Source organism: Rhinopithecus roxellana, chromosome 5, assembly GCF_007565055.1.
Source record: "Rhinopithecus roxellana isolate Shanxi Qingling chromosome 5, ASM756505v1, whole genome shotgun sequence".
NCBI lineage: Eukaryota > Metazoa > Chordata > Mammalia > Primates > Cercopithecidae > Rhinopithecus > Rhinopithecus roxellana.
Genome location: NC_044553.1, coordinates 172,651,325 through 172,667,746, shown reverse-complemented (window position 1 = coordinate 172,667,746; position 16,422 = coordinate 172,651,325). Strand labels below are relative to the sequence as shown.

Genomic DNA, 16,422 nt, shown 5'->3' with positions numbered 1-16,422 from the left:
AAATCTTGTGTATTATTCTTACATGACTATATTCATCATGTGCACGCACTGATTTCTGTTCTGCTTCTTTCACTTAAAATTATTTTTATATATTGACATAGCCTACTTATTTTAATGATAATGGTAAATTATGGTATATTGACATACCCGCCGGGCGCGGTGGCTCAAGCCTGTAATCCCAGCACTTTGGGAGGCCGAGACAGGCGGATCACGAGGTCAGGAGATCGAGACCATCCTGGCTAACACGGTGAAACCCCCTCTTTACTAAAAAATACAAAAAACGAGCCAGGCGAGGTGGCGGCGCCTGTGGTCCCAGCTACTCGGGAGGCTGAGGCAGGAGAATGGCGTAAACCCGGGAGGCGGAGCTTGCAGTGAGCGGAGATCGCACCACTGCACTCCAGCCTGGGTGACAGAGCAAGACTCCATCTCAAAAAAAAAAAAAAAAAAAAAAAAAGACACACCCTAGTTTGCTTAAGCATTTCTCAATTGTTGGGCATTCAGCTGTTTAATGTTTCAGTATTATTAAAAAATGTAGGCCGGGTGCGGTGGCTCACGCCTGTAATCCCAGCACTTTGGGAGGCCGAGGCAGGTGAATAACCAGGTCAGGAGTTTGAGACCAGCCTGGCCAACATGATGAAAAACCGTCTCTACTAAAAACACACAAAAAAATTAGCTGGGCATAGTGGTGGGTACCTGTAATCCCAGCTACTCGAGAGTCTGAGGCAGGAGAATTGCTTGAACCCGGGAGGCGGAGGTTGCAGTGAGCCGAGATCGCGCGGCTGCACTCCAGCCCCGGCGATAGAGTGAGGCTCCGTCTAAAAAAAGAAAAATAAAAAAGTTACTTCGAACATTTTTATAAACACTGCTTTTAATTTTTTTTTTTTTTTTTTCTTTTTCTTCTTCTTTTTTTTTTTTTTTTTTTTTTTTAGATGGAGTGTTGCTCTGTCACCCAGGCTGGAGTGCAGTGGCAAGATCTCGGCTCACTGCAACCTCTGCCTCCTGGGTTCAAGCAATTCTCCTGCCTCAGCCTCCCGAGTAGCTGGGACTACAGGTGCACACCACCACACCTGGCTAATTTTTTGTATTTTTTTTTTTTTTTTTTTTTTTTTTTTTTGAGGCGGAGTCTCGCTCTGTCGCCCAGGCTGGAGTGCAGTGGCCGGATCTCAGCTCACTGCAAGCTCCGCCTCCCAGGTTGACGCCATTCTCCTGCCTCAGCCTCCCGAGTAGCTGGGACTACAGGCGCCCGCCACCTCGCCCAGCTAGTTTTTTTTTGTATTTTTAGTAGAGACGGGGTTTCACCGTGTTAGCCAGGATGGTCGCGATCTCCTGACCTCGTGATTCGCCCGTCTCGGCCTCCCAAAGTGCTGGGATTACAGGCTTGAGCCACCGCGCCCGGCCAATTTTTTGTATTTTTAGTAGAGATGGGGTTTCACCATGTTAGCTAGGATGGTCTCGATCTCCTGACCTCATGATCTGCCCGCTTCAACCTCCCAAAGTGCTGGGATTACAGGCATGAGCCACCACGCCCAGCCTGCTTTTTAATTTCTTTTTGATCATTCTCTTGGAATGTAATCCTTAAAGTGAGATTACCAAGTCAAAGGGTATAAAAGATTTAAATAACTTCTAACATGTACTAGCAGATTGTTCTCCAGAAAATTTGGATCCATTTGCGTTGCCATAAGGAGTGTCTGGGTGTTCTTATTTTCATTATAGTTTTTCACAGAATAGGAGCTATCATAGTAAACTATTTTAGAATATTTTACATCATTAAATTTATATATATATATATATATATATTTTTTTTTTTTTTTTTTTTTTTTTTTTTGAGACGGAGTCTCTCTCTGTCGCCCGGGCTGGAGTGCAGTGGCCAGTTCTCAGCTCACTGCAAGCAAGCTCCACCTCCCGGGTTTATGCCATTCTCCTGCCTCAGCCTCCGAGTAGCTGGGACTACAGGCGCCCGCCACCTCACCCGGCTAGTTTTTTGTATTTTTTAGTAGAGACAGGGTTTCACCGTGTTAGCCAGGATGGTCTCGATCTCCTGACCTCGTGATCCGCCCATCTCGGCCTCCCAAAGTGCTGGGATTACAGGCTTGAGCCACCGCGCCCAGCCTAAATTTTTATATTTAACATTAGTTTCTGGAAATTATTTGTTGACTTGTTTGGCAGCTCTTAGTGAAAATGTTACAATAAAGTAAAGTGTGAGCTATACATCACAGGACTGGAATTTTCTCTTCCCTTTTAGCCTACTTAACTGCAAATTGATGGCTTAAACAGATAATAATGGAGAGAAAATGTCCTAGATAGGTCTTGTATAAAATTATCTTTAAGGGGTAAGCTTTTAATATTTGGAACATGTTGATTATTTTTTCAAGTCTTAAATTTAAAGCTTGACTACATTTAAACGAATGGATCATTTGAAAATGGGCTACATGTTGTACTCTTGTTCCAAGCCCCTGTAACTAAAGAGACGGTAGAAGTTGTGGGACATTTTCTGTCCAAATGTAAGGGTCCTCAGGGGTATGGGACTTAGTCTTTCTTGTTGACTCCTGACTTTCCAGAGCCCAGCACAGTACCCCGGATATCTGAGGCACCTAATAAACAATTATTGATCAAAGGAAGCCAACATAGGTTGATGCAGAAGGTAATTGAGAATGAATGAATTTCTATGTGGTCGCATTGAGAATATCAGTGAGTGGATTTTTACAGAAATTTGTGGTGCATGAATTGCTGAATATTCGACCTCTCATACAGATGTGTGAGATGCCGGTAAACACACCAGAAAATCCCTGGAAAGTGAGTCGTGAAGAGGAACAAAAACGTAAAGACTTGAGGAAAAGCCATCTCGTATTCAGCATTGACCCCAAAGGTTGTGAAGATGTGGATGACACACTTTCAATCAGAACCTTAAATAATGGCAACCTGGAACTTGGGGTCCACATCGCAGATGTAACACACTTTGTGGCACCAAATTCTTATATTGATATTGAAGCTAGAACAAGGTAATGCTATTTGAAATCAGCTCTATGGTTGTATATATGTGACTGTGTATTTTGTGTCTGTACTAGTTTCAGGTGTTCAAAGATCTCATGTTTGTGTAATTCTGAAGGTCTCTTCCAGAAAAAAAAAAAAGTTGAGGTCCATTCCCCATTTTCATTTAGAAAAACAGCACCTTGATCAATTTACCTTTCCTTTTTAACATAACCTTTTCACACATTGTTTCCTACTAAACTGAAATGGGTTAAATTTTCATGTAGTAATATACTGTTTTATAAAAATGCTGGATCATTACACTCCAATTTTTCTTATGCAACAAAGATTCACTGTCACTTGCTCTTTCTTTCTCTTATCAGTGGAAGACTATTCAGCCCAAAGCAGTATCACTTAGAAAAATGGGACCATGGGAATAGTTTTATTACCCAGTCTGCTGCACTTTTTGAAACAGCAACAGCCTTGGGGAATCTGTAGTGAGATTTTGGCCATTTACCTCCCTGCGGCCCACACAGTCAGCAGTTCTGCTTCTCCCTGCTGAAGGTCGCGTTGCTGCGTGTGTGTCATTCACAGGGCCACCACTTACTATCTAGCAGATCGTCGCTATGACATGCTGCCTTCCGTCCTCAGTGCCGATTTGTGTTCCCTTCTGGGAGGCGTTGATAGGTGAGTTTATGGCTTTTGTCTTCCAAGCTTGTCCTGGCCCTTCTGTGGCTCCTGATGCTGCCTGCTTCTGGCCTCATTTTTCTTCTCTGCTCTGCCCCACCCCAGCCCTGGGTCTCCCCTCTGATCTCTCAACACCACCCCTGGCCCCAACCCCACACCACTTATCTTTAGGCAGCTTTATTTCTCCAGCCTTCCCTACCCTTCCCCTCCTCTCTTCTGTCTGCTAGCAGTAGGGCTGCATCTCCCTCTGTTGCCGGCTTTTTAAAGTCAGCTAAAATCTGAGAACGAATGTGTGTAGCTTTGTGCTTATGCATTGCCCGGATGAAGTTGTTTGGCATGAGGATCATGAACTTGTGGAGTTTTTTGTTCATTTATTAAGGTTAAAATTTATGTTTCTCTTTGAAAAGGTAATAGAATCATATGGGCCCAAACTCATATGTCCCAAGAGGTATTTAATGAAAGGTTCCTCCCTATCACTTTCCCTCATTTACCAGTTCCATATTAGTTTTTCTAGATATATTACACACACAAATATGCATATATGATCTTTCTTTTTTACACAAATGGTTGCATTATATATATACTGTTTAGCACCTTCCTTTTTAAAAAAACTTACTGGTATCTTGGAGATCATTCTGTATTAATAACGGTTGCACTATCTATGGAAATTTTGATAGTTTCCCATATTTTGGTATTACAAACAAAGCTGTACAGAGTTAACTTTGAACATAAGTCATTTCACATTTTCATTTTTATTTTTATTTTTAGAGACCAAGTTTCACATATTGCCGAGGCTGGTCTTGAACTCCTGTGCTCAAGTGATCCTCCTGCCTTGGCCTCCCAAAATGCTGGGATTACAGATGTAAGCCACCATGCCCAGCCCATTTCACATTTTTTAAAATACAGTACATGTGAAAGAGAAATTCCCATATTTGATTATGGGATCTCTGTGTCAAGAGTATGTGCATTTGTGTTTAGATCAGTATAATCAAATCGCCCTCCTTAAATGTTCCACCAATTATATTCCTGTCACTAATGTATGAGAGTGCGTATTTTCCCACAGCCTTGCCAGCACAGTATGTTGTAGTTTTTTATCTTTGCCAATTTGATAGATGAAAAATGGTATCTTAGATTGGTTTTAATTTGCAGTACGAATAAAGCTAACCATTTTTTGTATGTTTAACAGTCACTTATGTATCCCTTTCTGTTAACTACTTTATATTCTTTGCCCATTTTTCTTTTGGATTCAAGATCAATTACTAATTAATTTGTAAAAGCTCTTTACATATTAGGAAAATTAGCCCTGTGTTTTTTTTTTTTTTGAGTTCCAAATGTATACTTTTTTAATAAAATGACTTGGTGGCAAAGAGGTTTTTTTGCTAAATGAAATTTTTGCTAATTTAGCTGTCATCAAGACTGATATCACAGTTCAGTGTCATCCTGTAGGATTTGCAAGACTTTGCTCTAATTTACTGAGCTAAAAAGACTTGACTCTATCAGTGTCATGCTTTTCTAATCAAAATGGAGGACATGGCCGGGCACGGTGGCTCACACCTGTAATCCTAGCACTTCGGGAGGCCGAGGTGGGTGGATTGCCAGAGCTCAGGAGTTTGAGACCAGCCTGGGCAACACAGTGAAACCGTGTCTCTACTATAATAGAAAAAATTAGCTGGGCATAGTGGTACATGCCTGTAGTCCCAGCTACTCTGGAGGCTGAGGCAGGAGAATCACTTGAACCTGGAAGAGGTGGGTTGCAGTGAGCCAAGACAGCACACTGCACTCCACCCTGGGCAACAGAGCGAGACTCCATCTCAAGAAAAAAAAAAAAAAAAATGGAGGACATAAAGTAGGGTTTGTAATGTCACATATGAACTCATTTCAAATTTGTTCAGAGCTCAACAGAACCCAGTCTAACTGTTGTTTTAATTTAAAATATTTTTTGATTTAGTTGTAAGGTGGTTGGATTGACAAATCAAACCAGAAACCTGTAGCTTTGTAATTTTTTTTAAGTTACAGTTAGGTCAAATTCTACTTGCTTCAAAAATAGAAGACTTAGGTGGGGCATGGTGGCTCACACCTGTAATCCCAGCACTTTGGGCAGGAGAATTGCTCAAACCCCGGAGATTGAGGCAACAGTGAGCAGCAATCATGCCATTGCACTCCAGCCTGGGTGACAGAGCAAGACCCTGTCTCAAACAAAACAAAACAAAACAAAAGCCAGATGAATGTAATAGTGATGTTGTCAATGTTACTGTTTTTGTAGGTATGCTGTAAGCATCATGTGGGAACTGGATAAAACCTCTTATGAAATTAAGGAAGTGTGGTATGGCAGAACCATTATTCGATCAGCGTACAAACTGTTCTATGAAGCAGCCCAAGAACTACTGGATGGAAATTTTAGTGTTGTTGATGATATTCCAGAATTCAAAGACTTGGATGAGAAGAGCAGACAAGCCAAGCTGGAGGAGTTAGTGTGGGCAATTGGAAAGCTGACCGACATAGCTCGCCATGTCAGAGCTAAACGAGACGGATGTGGTGCCCTGGAACTGGAAGGGGTAGAGGTTCGCGTACAGCTAGATGACAAAAAAAACATTCATGACCTCATCCCCAAGCAGCCCCTGGAAGTCCATGAGACAGTGGCTGAATGCATGATCCTGGCCAACCACTGGGTCGCCAAGAAGATCTGGGAGAGCTTCCCTCATCAGGCCTTGCTGCGCCAGCACCCTCCTCCACACCAGGAGTTCTTTTCAGAACTCCGGGAATGTGCTAAAGCCAAAGGCTTCTTCATAGATACACGGTATTCCTCTTTTGAGGGGGCAGAGAAATGGAGTGGCATGCTGTATATTTATTTATCTTATAGTTGTTCTTAAAATGTGACAGCCAGATCTTTGACCAAAAAGAGAAAACAGATTGTTGGCTCTCTGCATTTTTGAAGACATATTTTTCTCTCTTCATTGTTATGTATAGAGACTTAAAACATGTTTATTTAGGCATAATTTTGTTCCTTGGTTTTTTATTTCATGTTTTTTTAGATAGAGTCTTGCCCTGTCACACAGGCTTGAGTGCAGTGGTGCGATCTCAGCTCACTGCAACCGCCACCTCCCAGGTTCAAATGATTCTCCTGCCTCAGGCTCCCGAGTAGCTGGGACTACAGGCCCACGCCACCACGCCCAGCTAATTTTTTTGTATTTTTAGCAGACACAGAGGTTCGCCATGTTAGCTAGGCTAGTCTCGAGCTCTTGACCTCAAGTGATCCACCTGCCTTGGCCTCCCAAACTGCTGAGATTATAGGTGTGAGCGACCACAATGGACATTTAGGCATAAATTTTGACCCAATACAATTTAGGTTTTTTTTTGTTTGTTTGGTTGGTTGGTTGATTGGTGTTTTTTTGTTTTTTTGTTTGTTTGTTTTTGAGATAGAGTCTCGCTATCACCCAGGCTGGAGTGCAGTGGCACGATCTTGGCTCACTGCAACCTCCACCTCCCGGGTTCAAGTGATTCTCTTGACTCAGCCTCCCGAGTATATGGGATTACAAGTGCGTGCCACCACAATCGGCAAATGTTTGTATTTTTGGTAGAGATAGGGTTACACCATGTTGGTCAAGCTGGTCTCAAACTCCTGAGCTCGTGATCCGCCCTCTCGGTCTCCCAAAGTGCTGGGATTATAGGTATGAGCCACCGTGTGCGGCTGGTCTGCCATAATTTGCAATACAGAAGTAGGGAACCTGTTAGTTACCCTTGATTTAATTTCATCTACCCCTTAAGTTATGAAGAATTAATCCTATTTATTTCAATAATTTCTTTTTTTTTTGAGACGGAGTCTCGCTCTGTCGCCCGGGCTGGAGTGCAGTGGCCGGATCTCAGCTCACTGCAAGCTCCGCCTCCCGGGTTTACACCATTCTCCTGCCTCAGCCTCCCGAGTAGCTGGGACTACAGGCGCCCGCCACCTCGCCCGGCTATTTTTTTCTATTTTTTAGTAGAGACGGGGTTTCACAGTGTTAGCCAGGATGGTCTCGATCTCCTGACCTCGTGATCCGCCCGTCTCGGCCTCCCAAAGTGCTGGGATTACAGGCTTGAGCCACCGCACCCGGCCTTATTTCAGTAATTTCAAAATGCAGCATCTTTGTGACAATATCATAAGATACTACATCAACAGTGAATTTATACCACCCTCCATTGAATGAGACATTTTTACTCCCTATCTCTAGAATAAAATACTTCTTTCATTAAAAACTAAGTATAGGCAGGCCGGGCATGGTGGCTCATGCCTGTAATCCCAGCACTTTGGGAGGCTGAGGCGGATGGATCACGAGGTCAGGAGATCGAGACCATCCTGGCTAACACAGTGAAACCCCATCTCTACTACAAATACAAAAAATTATCCGGGTGTGGTGGCGGGCGCATGTAGTCCCAGCTACTCGGGAGGCTGAGACAGGAGAATGGCGTGAACCCAAGAGGCAGATGTTGCAGTAACCTAAGATCGCACCAGTGCACTCCAGCCTGGGTGACAGAGCAAGACTCTCTCAAAAAATATATATAAATAAAAACTAAGTATAGGCTGGGTACAGTGGCTCACCACCTGTAATCCTGGCACTTTGGGAGACTGAGGCAGGCACATCACTGAGGTCAGGAGTTCAAGACCAGCCTTGCCAACATGGTGAAACTCTGTCCCTACTAAAAATACAACAAAGAGCCAGGCATAGTAGTGCACTCTTGTAATCCCAGCTACTCGGAGGCTGAGGCGCGAGAATCGCTTGAACCTGGGAGGCGGAGGTTGCGGTGAGCCAAGATTGTGCCACTACACTCCAGCCTGGGTGACAGACTGAGACTCTGTCTCAAAAATATATATATATATAGTTTTTTAAATATTTTATTGTCAAGTAACAGGTACTAATTAAAATATCTTTTATTTGTTTACCAAAATTGATTGTTTTTTAACTTGGACAACATGGTGAGACTCCATTTGTTGGAGTCTCGCTGTGTTGCCAGGCTGGAGTGCCATGGCACAATCTCACTGCAACCTCCACCTCCCGGGTTCAAGGGATTCTCCTGCCTCAGCCTCCCAAGTAGCTGGGACTACAGGCGCCCGCCACCACGCCCGGCTGATTTTTTTTGTATTTTTGTTAGAGACGGGGTTTCACCATATTGGCAACTCCTGACCTTGTGATCTGCCCGCCTCGGCCTCCCAAGTGCTAGGATTACAGGCGTAAGCCACCACGCCCAGCTTCTTTTTTTTTTTTTTTTTTTTTAAAGAGAGGGTTTGTTGTTTTTTTTTGCTTCTGCCTTCAGGTGCTAGTATGTTTGTTTGTTAGTTTGTCAGTGTGAGCTGTCTGCATGCCAGGCACATGGGACAAGGGCTTTCAGACATCCTCGTGGTTAATTCTTAATGCTGAGGTGATGGCAGCATCATTCATATTTACAGATAAGTCAATTAAGTCTGAAGGGATTAAGTAATTTGCCTGTAATTTAACAGTCAGTCAGGACAGAGCCAGGATTTGAATCCAAGTCTGTTAAACTTGAAAGCTCACATAGTGACCACTTAACACCTTGCCTCTCTGTTTATTATCATGCTCTATTTCTCCTTTCCCCCTTTTCCCTTAGCCAGCCACAATATAGAACTGAATTATATGTTGTATTATTAGTTTTATTTTTAATATACCTCTGTATTTCCTGGGGCTTTAAAATTATTATTTTGAGGCTATATGCAGTGGTTCACACCTGTAACCCCAGCACTTTGGGAGACTGAGGCAGGAGTATCACTGAAGGCCAGGAGTTCAAGACTAGCCTGGGCAACAAAGTGAGACCCTGTCTCTACAAAAAAATTATTTTCAGAATAAATAGAATGCTTACTACCTCTTTAAAAAAGAAAAACTAATTTAGGTTTCTTTTACTTGTACACCAAGTCCATTATTTTACCTATATAGAATGTTTAAGGTTAAGGATGTAAAGAATTCAATTCAACGAGTATTTGACCACCTATTATGGCCAAGCACTAACTTAGTCTAGTGTTACAATCAGTACATGATTCATTTCTACTTAAGAAATGTATTTAAATTCTGACACTCTTGCTTTGTTTAAACTGCAAAGCAAACTAGATTTCTGTATTTGAAAAGAGGTGCTTCTGAAATGTGTCCAAAATAAATTTACTGGCAGATGAAGGTATTCAGATGAGTGAAGGGTTCCCCTCAAAGTGTTGTCTTGTAAATTACTGTCTGGGACCAGCAAATGGTTTTTCTGTTCTTTGTCAGGTCCAATAAAACGCTGGCTGATTCTCTGGATAATGCGAACGATCCCCACGATCCCATTGTGAACAGGCTGCTGCGCTCCATGGCCACGCAGGCCATGTCCAATGCTCTGTATTTCTCCACGGGATCCTGCGCAGAGGAGGAGTTCCATCATTACGGTGAATCATACCATGTTCCTATGTGTCGCTATAACTTTGTGCTAGTTATTTTTAAAGATCTTTTGTTTATTTTGATCTTTTGCTTTCTTTTTGAAGGTCTTGCATTAGATAAATATACCCACTTTACTTCTCCAATAAGAAGATATTCAGATATTGTAGTACACCGCTTGTTAATGGCTGCCATTTCAAAAGATAAGAAAATGGAAATTAAGGGAAATTTGTTCAGCAACAAAGATCTTGAGGAATTATGCAGACATATCAACAACAGAAACCGAGTAAGAGAGAATTTCAAAATTCTCTTACCTGTCATCTCTTGCTAAGAAAATATCAGCTTTATTGTGTAGTACAGTGAAGTATCATACATTCTAGCAAATTAAATTCTAGAATTATTCTAACCAGTGCTTTCAGAACGTTTGTAGATGTTCTCAGGTAATTTGTGGATTTGGGAGATTTGACAGTAGATTATTAGATTTTTTTTTTCCAAAAGGCGGAAATGTAAAGATTCAAGCAACACATAAAGATATGATGACAGAAGTCAGGCGCGGTGGCTCATGCCTGTAATCCCAGCACTTTGTGAGGCCAAAACGGGTGGATCACTTGAGGTCAGGAGTTTGAGACCAGCCTGACCATTATGGTGAAACCCCGTCTCTACAAAAAATACAAAAATTAGCCTGGTGTGGTGGCATGTGCCTGTAGTCCCAGTTGCTTGGGAGGCTGAGGCAGGAGAATCGCTTGAACCCAGGAGGTGGAGATTACAGTGAGCCGAGATCGCACCACTCCACTCCAGCCTGGATGACAGAATTGAGACTGTGTCTCAAAAAAAAAAAAAAAAAAAGATATGAAGACAGAGAAACATCTCACCTGTTATCTTACCACTCAGAGCTAACAATTAATGATTCTAGACACTGCTAACATTTTTATTTATAAAACTATCAGCCAGGCGCGGTGGCTCATGCCTGTAATCCCAGCACTTTGGGAGGCCGAGGCAGATGGATCACGAGGTCAGGAGATCAAGACCATCCTGGCTAACATGGTGAAACCCCATCTCTACTACAAATACAAAAAATTAGCCAGGCGTGGTGGTGGGCGCTTATAGTCCCAGCTACTCAGGAGGCTGAGGCAGGAGAATGGCGTGAACTCGGGAGGCGGAGCTTGCAGTGAGCCAACATCACACCACTCCAGCCTGGGCAACAGAGCAAGACTCTGTCTCAAAAAAAAAAAAAAAATCATACCATGCCTGCTGTTTGAAATCTGCTTTTTTCATGTAACCCAACTGTTATAGATAGCACAGCATGTTACATCATTGTTTTGGAGCTGCTTTCTATTCTATTTCATATTACTAGTTGCTACAAGATTGCACAGCATAGAACTAGACCACTGGGTAATGCAGGAAATTGGAAACTACCTAAATCTTTAATGTAATTTTCTATATCCAATGGTATAGTTGTCTGCTGTGCAATGTTGTAGCACTAGCCATGTGGGCTACCTAAATTTAATTAAAATTAGAACTTGAAATTTGGTTCCTGTCACACTGCCAACATTGCACACGCTCAGTGGCCACTTGTGGTTAGTGGCTACATATTAGGCAACACAGATAGAGAGCATTTCTGTCATTGCAGAAAGTTCTGTTGGGCAGCACTGTTCTAAGCAATCCAATTTACAACCATCCTTATGGATACACTTATACAGACATTTCAGATGATTGTCTGGAAAAATTCCTAGAAATGGAATTGCTGAGCCGAAAGGTGTGCACGCATAAATGAAATTTTGATAGGCCGGGTGCAGTGGCTCATGACTGTAATCCCAGCACTTTTCAAGGTCAAGGCCGGTGGATCACTGAGTTCAGGAGTTCGAGACCAGTCTGGCCAACAAGGTGAAACCCCGTTACTACTAAAAATACAAAAATTAGCCAGGCATGGTGGTGCACGCATGAACCCGGGAGAATCACATGAACCCAGGAGGTGGAGGTTGCAGGGAGCCAAGATCACGCTATTGCACTCCAGCCTAGGCGACAGAGTGAGACTCCATCTTCAAAAAAGAAAAAGAAACTCTGAAACATATTACTAAATTGTTTTCCTTATCAGTAGTGCTAATTTAGACTTCCACCAATAGGGTTTTCGTAGGACAGGCTTGAAAAGAAAGGCTGGCCGGGCGTGGTGGTGCACACTTGTAATCCCAGCACTTTGGGAGGCCGAGGTGGGCAGATCTTGAGGTCAGGAGATCGAGACCATCCTGGCTAACACAGTGAAACCCCATCTCTACTAAAAATACAAAAAAAAAAATTATCCAGGCGTGGTGGTGGGCGCCTGTAGTCCCAGCTACTTGGGACGCTGAGGCAGGAGAATGGTGTGAACCCGGGAGGCGGAGCTTACAGTGAGCCGAGATCGTGCCACTGCACTCCAGCCTGGGCTACAGAGCGAGACTCCGTCTCAAAAATAAGAAAAGAAAAGAAAAGAAAGAAATGGCAAGTAAGACATATGTGATACTTTTCCTGTACCCAAGGTGGACATGACTCAAATTTGCTGACCTCTAATTTCATGAACTATATAAATGGGTTTCATTTTATAAAATAATTCATTTTTTAAGACATTTTTGAGGAGATGATACTAGATGGTTTAAGTTCCCACAAAAAGTAATTTAATTTCCTAATAGAGAACAATTTTTATGTTAATAGTTTTACAGATTCTTACATTTGAATATGAATTTCATTTCTTCGGGGAATGCCAGGGGAGTGTTATAATACTTTGGAGTTGTGCTTCTTACAGGCAGCACAGCATTCTCAGAAGCAGTCTACTGAGCTCTTCCAGTGCATGTACTTCAAAGACAAAGACCCTGCCACCGAGGAGCGTTGCATATCTGATGGAGTTATTTATTCAATTAGAACAAATGGTGTGCTTGTATTTATACCCAGGTATGTTACATCTAATGCAATGGTGCATAACAAATCATCGGTAAAAGTGTAGAACACAAACTGTACATAGATACAATTTATTAAGATATTTAAGCAACTAGTCATATGTACATAATGTAACATATAATTCAGTATATAAATGTGAAGATTGGAGGCCGGGTGGCTCACGCCTATAATCCCAGCACTTTGGGAGGCCAAGGTGGGCAGATCACCTGAGGTCAGGAGTTCGAGACCAGCCTGGCCAACATGGTGAAACCCCATCTCTACCAAAAGTACAAAAATTAGCCGGGCGTGGTGATGCGTGCCTGAAATCCCAGCTACCTGGGAGGCTGAGGCAGGAGAATCACTTGAACCCAGGAAGCAGAGGTTGCAGTGAGCCAAGATCGTGCCACTGCACTCCAGCCTGGGTGACAGAGCAAGAATCTGTCTAAAAAAAAAAAAAAAAAAAGTGAAGATTGGAATGTGTGTATATATACACATCTATATCCAATTTAGGGTCTTTCTTATCTAACAAAATACTTTGTTTCCATCTGCTAAGGTTAGGAAATAAATACTTGGAGGTAAACCACAGGAAAAGTAATTTGTTTTTAATCTAGGAGAAAAACTAGTATTCTAGATAAGCATACAAGACCTGTGCACTAAGAATAAATTGTCTCTGGATTTATATTCTGGTCATAATATAGGTTTGGGATTAAAGGTGCTGCTTATCTAAAAAATAAAGATGGTTTAGTCATCTCATCTGGCCCAGATAGCCGTTCTGCATGGAAACCAGGATCCCTTCAACGATTTCAAAACAAAATTACCTCTACTACAACAGATGGGGAATCTGTTACGTTCCATTTGTTTGACCATGTAACCGTAAGTCTGTATTTCTATTAAGTATTATTCATATTTAAAATGTAAGGAACAAATAATGTGATTTAGTAATATGTATTTTCTTCTCTATGCTAGGTAAGAATATCCGTACAGGCCTCACGTTGCCATTCTGATACAATCAGACTTGAAATAATTAGTAACAAACCATACAAGATACCAAATACAGAACTTACTCATCAGAGCTCCCCCTTGCTGAAGAGTGAGTTAGTGAAAGAAGTAACTAAATCTATGGAAGAAGCTCAGCTTGCCCAAGAAGTCAAAGTAAACATCATTCAGGAAGAGTATCAAGAATATTGCCAAACAAAGGGAAGGAGCCTATACACACTTCTAGAGGAGATACGGGACCTAGCTCTCCTGGATGTTTCAAACAATTATGGAATATGAAAGGCTCTTACTTCACTAAGAGCTGTCATATGTGAATGTTTTACAGTCTTTCAAACTTTTAATGTGTGTCACTCAGTGCTCTAGTTGATCAGGACTGGGTAACTATTTCACATATATGTAAAATGTTCTCAGCCGGGCACAGTGGCTCACACCTGTAGTCCCAGCTACTTGGGAGGTGGAAGCAGGAGAACTGCCTGAACCCATGAGGAGGAGGTTGCAGTGAACTGAGATCACGCCACTGCATTCCAGCCTGGGCAGCAGAGCAAGACTCCATCTCAAAAAAAAGTTCTCTCATTCATTAAAGTTGCATTAAATAAAGTATAATTAGGTCGCTATGGAAACTGAGTTTTCAGTAATGAGTGGACAGTAAGTGGTGGCTCTGCAGATTGCTAGCCCCTTTCTAATAGTTTAATAAACCCAAAATTATTGGTTATCTTGTCTCCAATCAGTTCTTTCAAATGTTTTATTTTTCCAGTAATTACATTTGGATCATGGGCCCCTCTGACATCTGTCAGGTAATTTTCAGTCACTTTCAGATAATAAGACTTAGTCCTGAGTCCACCTCTCCGCTTAAAACTCCTATTTCATATTTGACTCAGTCCTTCCCTGCTGTCTCCAGTACTAGTTGGGAATAGGACACAGGCCAGGTGTTAAGGTGCGGGTAAAGTTCTGTCACAGGCCTCCCTTCCCACGCTCCCACTTTGATGAGGTGCGTTGGCCTTCGCCTTGTTGGAAACTCGTTACTTTGCCAGCAAACACCCCACTAGAAAAATTAACTCTTGGCCAAGCATGGTGGCTTACACCTATAATCCCAGCACTTTGGGAGGCCGAGATGGGTGGATCACAAGATCAGATCAAGACCATCCTGGCCAACATGGTGAAACCACATCTCTACTAAAAATACAAAAATTAGCCTTGTTTGCTGGCAGGCCCCTGTAATCCCAGCTACTCGGGAGGCTGAGGCAGAGAATTGCTTGAACCTGGGAGGCGGAGGTTGCAGTGAGCCGAGATCGCACCACTGCTGTTCAGCCTGGGGCAACAGAGTGAGTCTCTGTCTCAAAAAAAAAAAAGAAAGAAAAAGAAAAATTAACTCTTCTTTCTCAGTAATGTAGTTTGTGGAGGTAGACAAGCCTGAACAGGCCCTCCTGAGGAATCAGTTTCTATAGGCATTGGTGGCACCTTGAAACTGCTCTCCATCTTCTAGCTGATCCCCTATTGGCTGCAGTTAGCCACAATCCTCCTAATGCACATGCCTCTTGCCCCGTCCTCGTGGCAGTTCCCAGCAGGCCCACAAACTGACCCCCTGACCCCCATCCCAGATGTTCTCCTTGTGCTCACCTTCCTGGCTTTTCCATCAAACCATCTTTGTCACTCCCTGTCCCCACCTGGAGTCAGAAAGCCTGAAAAGAAGATGCCTGTCTGTCCTGGCTTTGTAGATGGAAGCCACTCTAGCACCATCACTCTGCCCTTTCCCCAAGGGAAAAGACAGTGAGAGGCCAAGTGCCACAGAAGATCACTTGAGGCCAGGAGCCCAGGACCAGCCTGGTCAACAGAGTGAGACACCATCTCTACAAAAATTAAAACATTAGCCAGCCATGGTAGTACATGTCTGCAGTCGTAGCTACTTGGCAAGCTAAGGCAAGAGGATTGCTTGAGCCCCAGGAGTTTGAGGCTGTAGTGAGTTAGGAGTGGGCCACTGTATTCCAGCCTGAGTGACAGTGAGACGGACACACACACACACACAAATAGTGGCGGGGGGCTGGGGGTAGGGGTGAGGGAATGGGGTGGGAGAGCCTTTCCTAACACTAACCTTTCTTATTTGTAACTACCCCCTCTACCTGGCAGGAAGAACTCCAATCAGGTGTTCTCACGATTTGGCCCTAACACCTCTAGTCTCAAAATCAGCATTCCTAAAATCTTCCTTATCCCCTCAATCTTATTTCTGTATCATTATTGTACATGTGCTTCCCAATACTGGGAATCTCCTCCACCAAAAGCAAAGTCTTTCCTGTGAATCCTACCTAGATGCTATGTTCCCCATGATACTTCGCAAGTTTCACTCCAACTAGTCAGTAAGTTACCAAAAAGCATTCTTTGAACTACCCTAGCACCTATGAGGGTCAGGCAATGTATTAGCCTTTCATGTGACCTTTTAACTATTAAAGTAACTCTTTAAAAAACATGTAAAAACCTT

The 16,422-nt window shown here is 42.8% G+C and overlaps 1 protein-coding gene across 6 annotated transcripts in view; it reads left to right on the top strand.

The window, feature by feature from the left end:
* DIS3L (DIS3 like exosome 3'-5' exoribonuclease) overlaps positions 1 to 14,661 on the top strand; it is a 43,328-nt gene extending 28,667 nt beyond the window's left edge. For 5 of the 6 annotated variants that reach the window (XM_010363598.2, XM_030931106.1, XM_030931107.1 and 2 more), the window contains 8 exons: positions 2,752 to 2,999; positions 3,562 to 3,654; positions 5,918 to 6,451; positions 9,903 to 10,057; positions 10,154 to 10,332; positions 12,823 to 12,968; positions 13,652 to 13,826; positions 13,920 to 14,661. In XM_010363598.2, coding sequence (XP_010361900.2) covers positions 2,752 to 2,999; positions 3,562 to 3,654; positions 5,918 to 6,451; positions 9,903 to 10,057; positions 10,154 to 10,332; positions 12,823 to 12,968; positions 13,652 to 13,826; positions 13,920 to 14,228 — 1,839 coding nt within the window. In that variant the 3' untranslated portion in view covers positions 14,229 to 14,661. The remainder of the gene's footprint in view (positions 1 to 2,751; positions 3,000 to 3,561; positions 3,655 to 5,917; positions 6,452 to 9,902; positions 10,058 to 10,153; positions 10,333 to 12,822; positions 12,969 to 13,651; positions 13,827 to 13,919) is intronic. The other variant, XM_010363599.2, reaches the window with a different exon arrangement.
* The last annotated feature ends 1,761 nt before the right edge of the window (positions 14,662 to 16,422 follow it).